The sequence below is a fragment of the Festucalex cinctus genome, chromosome 3 (genome assembly GCF_051991245.1).
Source record: "Festucalex cinctus isolate MCC-2025b chromosome 3, RoL_Fcin_1.0, whole genome shotgun sequence".
Classification (NCBI taxonomy): domain Eukaryota; kingdom Metazoa; phylum Chordata; class Actinopteri; order Syngnathiformes; family Syngnathidae; genus Festucalex; species Festucalex cinctus.
The window spans coordinates 28,626,956-28,638,128 of NC_135413.1; the positions used below are offsets into that span (position 1 = coordinate 28,626,956).

Sequence of the window (11,173 nt, forward strand, 5' to 3'; positions counted from 1 at the left end):
ATAGGGCTGGGTATCGATTCTAAATTCCTCAATCGATCCGATTTCGATTCACAAGAGTTCAGTTCGATTCATTTTTTTTGTCAATCTGATTCGATTCTCTTCACTTCAATCCAATATTAATTATTAAATATCAAGGACTTTAAAAAAAAGAAGAAAAAACTCCACAAACATTAAATTCCAAAATTATTATTATTATTTTAAATAAAAAAAATTAATAAAATATATATTTTTTTAAATTAAACATTTTAAAACTTAAAAAAAATAATACTGGTTCCATAAAAGATTTAATTTATTAATGAAAGTAATGTGTGAAAATGTTGACATCACCAAAGATGAGATGAAAATGTTTTCATAATTCTAATTCAATAATTGTAAATGTAAATTGAAAAGATTTTTTTTAAAGTGCATAAATATTTTAAAATACTTGTAAATTCATGTGAGTAGTAAATTTCAAGAAAACAGTACGAAAAAAAAAAAAAAAAAAAAGGCCTTTAAAATTCGAATTTATGGGGAAAAGACATTAAAATAATCGATTCATGGCTCGAAAAGGAAAACCAATTTAATACCGTTTATTCAATTGGTAATTGTGTGAACTGTTTTAAGTGTTAAAAACTGCATCATGCGTCTACTTCAAATCTTCAACAACTCTTCAAATAAATTACCTCTGAAGCCGAGGTACTCTTCATTGACCTGGATCATGAACTCGCCGTAAACGTCCCGAAACACGCCACTGTACACCCAATCGGACACGAACCTGATAAAAGAGACGACAAACGATCCAGAAAAGCAGTTGGACGTTTTTTTCGTTTTGTTTTTTTGAGCGACACGATGACGGCGCGCGCTGACCTGGTGTACGGCTCACAGCTGCTCTTGAGGAGGGACAGCAGCACCGGGTAGTTCTCGTTGCTGCAGTTGTTCTGGGCTTCGTTGTACAGGTGGGAGAGCAGCTTCACGCCCTGAAAGCAACGCCGAGCGGCTGAAAAAAAAAATCGACACGAGGGCCAACATCTCGCTCGCAGAAATTAAACGGCAATTTACCACAGGGAAGGCAGCCCGGTCGCCGGCCGGAGGCCCGTCCACGCGACACAGTTCTGACAGATACCTGAGATGAAAGCAGAGCGGCTCGTTAACACGGGACGGCGCGAGATTTCAAATGAAAAGAAGAGCTCGGAAATTTTTTTTTCACCTGAGCTGCTGCCCAACTTTGCGGAAGAGGAAGCCGATGGTCAGCAGGCTGAGTCGGGGTGGCGTGCAGAGAACACAAGCTCTGTAGTAGTGCAAGTACTTCCTCAGACCGCCCGTGAACGCCTTCGAAATACAAACAAGAACGTTTCTTTCAGACACTTAGCAACTTTCGTAAACATTACAAGGAGTCTTTTTGGTTTACAACGGTATGAGGTTAACTCGTTCACTGCCAAAAGTTATCCAAAAAAGAAAACCCCAAGAGCGCCAGCCGATTTCGAGCATTTTCACGCAACTTTCAAGGCAAACACAATTTTGTGTGCTATGATTACGTAAACATGGTGGATTCCATATGAAGGATTGGATTCCATTCTCTCATTAGAAAGAAACAGTATGATTCCACCTTATTCCGTTCTTGAGTAATCACCATTTGAAAATATAGCAAGTTATAATGGAAAAAAATGACAAAAAAAAGCTTTTTGTGAAATGTTTGTTTTCTGCACAACAGTGACTTTGACACTAATATTTTTGGTTTAGTGACGCTCTGTGAATTAGACTTAATGTGACAAAAGTATTTCCAAAGATCTGCCATCTTTTCATGTACCGTAATTTGATCCACGTGACCCAATTGAAAAGAGATACAATGCTGCCATCTGCTGGCCATGGTGGTTGATTTAAAAAAAAAAAAGAAAAAAGAAAAAAGAAATAAATACAAAAACAGTTGACGACAATTAACGTTATTGGCAGAACTCGTTGGGATTTCCGTTAACGTTAATTACCGTTCTTGGCAGGAAAAAAAAAAAAAAAAAAGAGTTAATAAAGGCGCCGATATTAGAGACGGTATAATAGAGCAAAAATATCCCTGTTGAGTAAATACAATGACCATTTTTTCATTTTTTTTAAACAAATTATACAAGATTTATAGTACAGTAGAAACAAGTATCATGTTTAGTTTAAATAACCAAATGTTGACCTTCTTCTTCTATTTTAATCTTAGTTAGTCACAGTGTCCCATCACTGACAAGCTGATTTTTTTATTTTTTTATTTTTTTAAGTGGAAGTCAACCTTAAACATTTCTTGAAAATAATATGTTAGATGTGACCTCACTAGTCTAAATATTACAGTTGTGGAATATGAGTTATGAAGCAAAATCCAGCCGATTTTATCAATGTCAGGGGGCGGCCATTTTTCCCCTTGCTGTCGACTGAAGATGACATTACAGTTGCTCAGGCAACAACCAATCACAGCTCAGCTTCAGAAAACTGGTGATCTGCGATTGGTCATTGCCTGCTATGCAACTGTGATGTCATCTTCAGTCGACAGCAAGTGGCAAAATGGCCGCCCCCTGAGATGGATCAAACCGGCTGGATTTTGCTGCTTAATTCATATTCTACTAACACAATATCAACCAGAATACCATAATTACATTAGTGGGGCTGCATAGAACATATTATTGTCAAAAAATAATAATAATTAAAAAAATGGGGTTGACTTCCACTTTAAAGACAATTCACATTAATCTGAGCAAAATGGCATCTGTTTTTGCAGTACCTTGCCTTGTTCCCGCCCTCCTCCTCCCAATCCATCACTCACCAAGAAGGAGGGGGAAAAAAAATTGTTAATTGGAGGTAATTAATTTCAGAGGCAGCTCATCTACCAACTCTGCAAGCAGCCAATTATATTCTTCCCTTCTTAGACTACCTTCCATTTGAGAAAAAAACAAAAAAAAAGCTCATTACTGGCACCAGCCAACATTTGAGGCTATTGAAATCTTGACTTTTAAAAAAAACAAAACAAAACAAAACAGTAAACCGTGAAACCAGTAACCAGCACATGCCTAAACGATGACAACGAACGCATTTCTGGAGCGGCACAAGATGGCACGCTTAAATTAACACTCTGCTTACTGTCGGACATACAAATTTGGGCTACGTTGTTGCAGTAAAACAAAGACGCCTTGTATTATATTAAAATTAGTTTTTTACTGTGTGTTCATTCACTAGAACAAGCATTTTCAAAGTGTGGTACGCTCCCTCTTGTGGTAAGTCACAGAATCACTATACTAATGTTTCATTATGTTTAAATTTTGGATTGTTTATTTATTTATTTATTTTTTTGCATTATTTATTTATTTATTTTGTACTTGTGTCCATCCATCCATCCATCCATCCATCCATTTCCTGAACCGCTTGTTCCTCACAAGCGGGGGGGTGCTGGAGCCTATCTCAGCTGGTAGTATTTGTATTTACTGTATTGTACTTGTATTTATTACATGCACGAAGTTTCATTGGTGGTACTTGAAGAGCAAAGTATTATTTGGGCTCGAAAAAGAAGACATTTTACAACCGGTTGAAAAATGTCAAATGTCAAAACAACACGAACAAAAAGAAGGTACTAATCGGATCACATTCACAACTTTGTATGAAAGTGGAGATGACTGAAAATGCACATTTAAAAGCATGCCTGTAATTCTTGATGACTCATCACGGATGGCATTTCATTGACATTTTTTGCTAAGCTTAAATTGTTCTATTTGTATCAATTTATTACGGCAGAAGCGAGTTAATTAAAAAGCTTGTTTTCCCACTACTTGATGTTCAATTAAATCTTACTCCAACAATCTTGTTGACAATTACATGAAGTGCCCCGTCTAGGCCAGTGGAGTCTTATGCAAATGACGTTCATTTCAACATGAGAAATGATTAAACGCGCTCATGTGTGAGACTGCACTCAACTTTTCCGGTTTGCCGTCTTCATGCTGAATGCTTTTTTAAAATATTATTATTATTATTATTTCTGCGGCAGCCTGTCGAGCCCGCAAACAGTTTGGGACTGACAAGAGAATTTGGATTGTCAGCTGGTCGGTGCTCCAAACATACACGTGACCAATTATTATTGTTTTGGAATTTTCATTTGAGTTTGTTTCTATTTCGTTTTTTTTACGTTTAGTTTAGTCTTAGTCTGTTTAGGTGGTCCTGTTATTTTAAAAATGGTTAGTTTTATACTATATATATATATATATATATTTTTTTTTTTGTGTATTACTAATAAACACCATGGTAAAATGGAGGAAAAAAAAAAAAAAAAAAAAAAAAAAAAAAAAAAAAAAAAAAAAGCTAATTTCTTACCTAGCATTGCATTTCGGCCGAGTTAAATGAAAATGCAAGCGAGCAGAGCCATCTGAGCCAAAAGCACATAAATTTTTTTTTAAAAATTGTCGCCTACGAGTGACATCTTCTGAAGGTGCTTTTCTATTGGCTGCTGCTCGATGATGTCACTTCTGTGTGACACACTTTCAAATGTCCTTATCCCGGTTCAATAAATACACTTAAAAATGTCTCATGCATTAAATTAATTACCAAATACTAAAACAAATGACATTTTCACAAAAATTATAGTTTTTGTTAGTTTTGTAAACATAAAACGTTTTTTTTAAAAAGCATTTTCGTTTTTATTTTATTTTGTTAACGAAATTGTTTTTTTCATTTTAGTTTTTTCGTTTGTTTTTGTTAAAGGGTTACTTGATTCATTGAGCCATTTTCAGAAGTAAAAAGTTAATATTTTGTCTATAATTAATGTGGTAACGTCATTATTTTTCATGTGCAATTAATACATTTAAAAAGTCATTTTTCTACTTGCTGTCGAGTGATGATGACATCACCTGTGCCGATGAAGTAGGTAACGACCAATCATGGCTCAGTTTGTGGACCAACCCCAGAAAACAGGTGAACCATGATTGGCCGTTACCTACTTCCTCAGCACAGGTGATGTCATCATCAGTCGATGGCATAGAAAAATTACTTTTTAAAGGTATTAATTGCACATGACAAATAATGAAGTTGCTGGACAAAATATGAACTTTTCATTGCTGAAAATAGTTGAATGAGTCAAGTATCCCCTTAACGAAAACAACCTTGCACTTAACCCTGCCATCAAAATACGTGCCAACCTACCTGGAAGACGAGGCCCTTCTTTTCGGGGCTCTGCAGCGAGAAGCGGCTGAGTCTCAGGTAGTCGGTGCCGTACCGGGCCAGCTCGCCCAGAAGACGAGACACGCTTTCCGGCGAGGCTCCCGACACGCACACGCCGGGGCGGACGTCGAACTCGACGCTCTTGGGAAAGACGACGAGCCACAAACAAACACAGAAGCCTGTTCAGACTAATAACATTTTCATAAGCCGTCTGTATAGAAGAGATCACATTTCGCGTCCATTGCGATTTGTGCTTTATTAATATATGAGAGCGGCTCTTTGGTGTTTGTTGTCCTTCTTATGGATTTTTTTATTTTTTTATTTTTTATGAGATGTTGCTGGCCGCCGCTCTTCTGGGAGAGACAATATGGTGCAATGCAATTTTGCTCAACACAGCAACGGCGCGAGCTTACGTGACAGCGTTGCCGACACGTTATCGCGCTACGACACAAAAGACGCTGTAAAAAGAAATAACTCTCATCTTCTGGAGGTATATAAAATCTTTACGGGGAAGCAACATCAAAAAAATACATAAAAAATAAGCTCCCTGGTGATTTAATTTTTTTTCTGTAATGAGTTGAATTTTTAATGGCATATTTTATACGCTTGCGCTTTCTGCTGTTCATGGAATAACTTTACGGTACAAGTGTAAATTTAGGACACAGAAGATATGAAAATAAAAAGGGGGACAAACAAAATGGGATCTTTCAAAATAAAATGGCTGTCTACAGGACTGTCTCAGTATATTAGAATATAAAGTCCATTATTTTCTGTAACGCAATTAAATAAGCAAAAATGCCATACATTCTGTATTCATTACATAACTGAAATATTGCAAGCCTTTTATTGTTTTAATATTGCTGATTATGGCTTTTTTTTTTTTACTTGGTCTAAGGAAATATTCTAATATTTTGAGATAGGATATTTGAATTTTCTTAAGCTGTTGTAAGCCATAATCAGCAATATTAAAATAATAAAAGGCTTGCAATATTTCAGTTGTTACAGAAAATAATGGACTTTATCACAATATTCTCATTTTCTGAGACAGTCCCGTAGATGAATGTTTGTATGACGTAATTTGCATATTTTGTTCAAAGTAAATATGATCCCAATTTTCAAAGACTTGTTTCACCATTTGCTAAGATCTAAGGAAGTGCCAATTATCATCTAAATATTATGGAAACACAAACAAACATCCTTAGACGACCAACACAATCATGAGGAAAAAAAGGGAAACTCATGTTTGTTTGATCGAAACAGGAAGAAAAAAGTGCTTTGTTCTAAACTACCTCAACCATCCAATTGTTTATTACACTATCAGTGTCCGGCTCACACCACACTCTATGTGGACCCTAGATTAACTGAAAAATACAATAAAATAAATAAAATCTTGACAAAATCATAAAAAATAAAAAAAACGCTAATAAATGTTCACTATATATTTTCCTCGAAAAACCGGGGTAAATGTCGAAAATGAAAAAAAAAAAAATATTAAAGAAAAAAAAGGGGGGGAAATCCTTGCAAAGTGTAATATCAGCCATGGCTTAGTTGTGTATTTTTTTTGTGGATTTGGAATGTTCAATAAATAACATTAAAATTTTGAGTGAGTTAATTTTTGTTTAAAAAAAAAAAAAAAAAAAGTTATTGTACTTAATCTTGGTGTTTTGTTTTGTTTGTTTTTTTTCTGCCATCTTTGAACGTTCATTTTAATGCAAGAGAGCATTTTACACTGGGAAAAACAAATGCGGCTCTTTTGTTGGTGAATAGTGAATCTTTTATACACGCATTAATGAGAATTATTATGAAAAATGAACAACATTAAGGAGCACGTATTTTGTCTCTATCTAAAACTGCATTACATCTGGTTATTAAGTACGTGGTCCTATGTGGCCCTGAATAGAATACAACTGATGAAAAATGATGCCAGCCTCCACCATTTTAAATTGCCCATCCCTGTGATCTATGTGTTTATCATATATGATCAACAAAACGAATCAAGCCAGATGAAATGAGGACGCCTTTTTCATGGAAAATCCTCAAAATGATTGTCGAACGTTGATGCATGCTCCGTCCATATTACATGACGTAGGCTAAAAAGCTTTACAATTGAGCATTACAACCACTTGTTATTCTTACAAATTCCTGAATGCATTTGTTAAAGTACGAGCCCTGGAATTTACTCAAAATGGCCGTTGGAAATCAAAATGGATGACTTCCTGTTCCGTTTTGGGCAGGTGTACTTGAGATATTATTTGAGATTGTGTTATGATAGACATGACCAACGAAAGTCATGGCAATCAATCAAACTGGTGTCTGGGGGTGATTTATTTTTCTAACTCGCAGCAGGCACTGATTCTAGCTTCTGGACCTTGAAAATGAAAAGTTGATTCATTTGCCGCAAAAGAGTAAGTAAGTACCAACAACTCCAAGAGGTCCGACACACTGCCCGATGCTGAAGTTGATCAAAATTCAAAACCACAACCTGAGTGGCATCACATTTGGATACGAACAGATGGAGAGCGTGAGAGGGTCGTACCTGGTTGAGAGGAAAGGTGACGGACGCCACGCCGATCAGCACGTTGAGGAGGTCGCCCACCAGCTCGCCCTGAGAGTCGACGGGCAGCGGGAGGAGCGGCGAGGGCGCGCCGCCGCCGACCACCCTCATCTCGCCCTCCCACAGGCGGTAGAGCTGGTCGAAGGCTTCTCTGCCGCTCTCGCTCAGGTACAACGATTCCCTCCGGCCGGGCGGCCTGCTCGCACGCGCGCGCGTTTGGGTAAATGGCGATTGCGTCTCGTGCCCAGACGCTCGAAGACGTAAAAAACCTCACCAGCCGACAGACTCCCAGCAGCAGCGCACGCCGGGCTCGAACGTCCGCAGAGCCTCCCACACGTCCAACTCTGGTACGGGGCTGGGATCCGACTGAGAGTCCGGCGTCAGGTTGGAGGCGGACTGGAAGCCTTCGTCGTCAGAATGATCCAAACATGGCGGAACCTGCAGCCAACATCACGAGGCATTTGACTCCAGATTGGATTGAAGGGATTTTAGGACCACCACAACAACTACTACTTCTGGAAAGTGGAAACAACCCCAAATTATACATCCGTATTTATATAAGAATTCTATATTTTATTTATTTAAAATAAATAATAATAATAATAATAATAATAATAAAAAATTGTGTCTTTATTTATTTAAATTTGTATTAATAATAATAATTTAAATAAGAACTTCAATAGTTAACTCACAATGAATCACAAATTGTATATCTGTTCTAAATGTACAATAAAAAAAATATTTCCATACTCTTGTAAGCATTAAAAAAAAAAAAAAAAAGTTAAACTAATAAAAATGTGGCTGTATCTTTTAGTCATTGATAGAGTAATTTTATAATTCATAAAATTGAGTTAAAATTAAAAAAAAAATACACTGCACAGTAAAAAAACAAGTGTGATATTGATTGGTGACAAGGGCATTTTTCTGCCACTAGATGGCATAATTTTATTTGTAAGACGGTGAAAGCTCAGTGCATTTTTCTTTTCATATTAAGAGCTGAGCAATCGTTAACATGGTCTAACTTGTGAAATTCTGCACATTTTTAACATTGTAAAATACAATCGTCAGTCTCCACAAATATGTGCATTATTAATAAACTTATTACAGCTAAATTTTGACGTGGAGGTGTCTGCTGCATTGTGACTGGAATTTCCCCCAGTACAGGCTTTCCAAGTAAGGGGTGGTCATTAATTGCGCATTAAAAAAAATGTAAATATCAAATAATAATAATAAAAATAATAGTAATAAAAAAAAAAAATAATAATAATAATAATAATAATAAAATTAAAAAAAAAATTTAACTCAAAATGAATGCACTAATTTTGACACCCTTATGGTTTTTATTTTGTTGGGGGGGTTCACTCATCTGCATTGTAATAAAAGCACAAAAACTTACCTTGATGGCGAGCCCAGTTACATCCACGTTGCTGGGCACGGGGGGAAGGTCCAGTCTGATGTCCAGGTCTGAGGTTCGAGTGTGCTGCAAGGCTCCGAACAAGCTCAGCCTGGTCTCCTTCTCAAATTTCTCCTCGGCGTCCATTTTAGTCCTGAGAGTCATCAAGCCTGCACCTGGCTGAGCTTCCATCAACCTCTGAGTTCCGCACAAGCGCTCCACGGACGCCCACTCCTCTCCGCACACCAGCCCCCAGGCGCGAGCCTCCAGCCGCTGCAGCTCCTCGCTCTGGTAGGGCCAGGGCGCGGGCCTCCGCAGCACGGGCCTCTCCCGCCTCATGTAGTCCCGACTGAAGGAGGGCGACGGCGGGGGCGAGGAGCCCGCCAGGTGCACCAGGAGCTCCAGGACGGAATCCACTTCGTTCAGGCCCGTGGCGACCCCCTCCGGAAGCTTCTCCAGCAGCTCCTCCAGCCTCTCGGCCTCCTCCCGGCAGCCGGCCACTCTCAGGTCGAAACATATCATCAAGACTCTGTTCCTCGGCGGCGAGCTCGCCGTGGACCCCGACGCGGCGGGTGCTTTGGTGCCATCCTGGAAAAGCTTGGACAGCAGGGCGCCGTAAGCTCGCTGCTTCAGAGCTTTGCGGAAGCCTTCTCTGGAGACGCCTCCCAGGGACCGGCGCTTCCACGACAGCCCGGCCATGCTGCTGTCACACAGGGCGGCCAGCAGGTCTGTGATGCTGGAGCTGCTGTTGCAGCCGGGCTTGATGGGATGTTGAGTGCTCGGGTACATGACGCCACTTCCTCCTCCGGCCTGGACGGCAGGAAAGACGATGAATGACATATTAACTCATTTGCTCCCAATAACGTATAAATACGTTTTTTTTAATGTTCTACGTGTCCCAAAGACGTATTTATACGTTTCTTTGTTTTGTTTTTTGTTTTTTTAATGCTAGAGCATACAGGCTTTGATGCAGCCTCTCAACTGCAAAGAACGGCTGCAGAAATGGTAGTTATTACGCAAACGGCCAGCAGGTGGCAGCAGAGCAAAGGAGATCAACCAGGGCTATCTAGAAAAAAAGCTAGATTACTTACAATTTTAAATAGATTTGTAAAAACTGATGAAACTTAGCTCTCTTCTAATGCTAATAGCTGCAAAACGGAAACAGTTAGAAACATACTTTTTTTTTCCTGATGGAAAAAAAAAAAGAGACTTTAATCTTTCTTTTGATGGTTCCATGCTTTTATAGCAATTGAACACAATATTCTGTGGGCCTTGCAAAATCAGTCAAAATCCAGTAAAACAGCCAGGAGCGAACGGGATTGCTTCTGTCAAAATGGCTGGGAGTGAATGAGTTAAGTAACTTGTATAATAATGACATATCAAGGAAAAAGCAATAAAGAACAACAAATAATAATAAATACCTGCTTTTCCTGCTGTGCATGCCTTGGCTTGTGGAACATGAATGAAGTCTACACTGGCCAGTATGAGGGCGAGAGGATGCTGAAATTGTAATTGTATTCATCAAAATTTTACATCCAACACCACATGACACGATGATTTTTTTTTTTAAAATAATGATAAGTCCCGTATTTAAAGTATTCGGGGCATCTGTTCAATACTTTATGATGCATCTTTGGCAGCTAGCTGTAGCTACCGTTAGCTAAACTAGCCGAGATCAAAACATGAGGTTAGCAACACAGAAGCATAATTTCCGAGTGAATCGGGCAATGTAATATGATTTGCTTACCCTAATGATGTAGATTGCTGTTGGCTCATTCTGCAGGGAGCGTCATTTGTTTCGATATCCATGCAACATGCTAGCACATGCTAACGGTTTATTATTAGCATCATTCGTCAATCCATTAGCTATCCTGTTGTTGGGTTCAAGAGCGTTTAATTCCCAACCCGGTAACAGTTCTCGTTCTAAGTGTCGAAACTATCATTTATTATTTTTGGCTTCTTGCGCTTAAGGATAAAAGAAAATTACGTATTAATTGTGTGTGGCTCATGGCTAGCCTATCCATTCATATCGTCTATCCAGCAAGTCACAACACCAAGAATGGGAAGGACAG

The 11,173-nt window shown here is 38.5% G+C and overlaps 1 protein-coding gene across 2 annotated transcripts in view; it reads right to left on the minus strand.

Moving 5' to 3' along the window:
- tubgcp6 (tubulin gamma complex component 6) overlaps positions 1-11,173 on the minus strand; it is a 31,616-nt gene extending 20,443 nt beyond the window's left edge. The window contains exons 1-10 of one of the 2 annotated variants that reach the window (XM_077517376.1): positions 10,849-11,173; positions 10,523-10,601; positions 9,105-9,911; positions 7,983-8,146; positions 7,691-7,904; positions 5,137-5,295; positions 1,187-1,308; positions 1,039-1,102; positions 847-956; positions 663-754 (exon numbers count right to left, since the gene is read on the minus strand). In XM_077517376.1, the coding sequence (XP_077373502.1) occupies positions 663-754; positions 847-956; positions 1,039-1,102; positions 1,187-1,308; positions 5,137-5,295; positions 7,691-7,904; positions 7,983-8,146; positions 9,105-9,911; positions 10,523-10,561 (1,771 nt within the window). In that variant the 5' untranslated portion in view covers positions 10,562-10,601; positions 10,849-11,173. The remainder of the gene's footprint in view (positions 1-662; positions 755-846; positions 957-1,038; positions 1,103-1,186; positions 1,309-5,136; positions 5,296-7,690; positions 7,905-7,982; positions 8,147-9,104; positions 9,912-10,522; positions 10,602-10,848) is intronic. The other variant, XM_077517375.1, reaches the window with a different exon arrangement.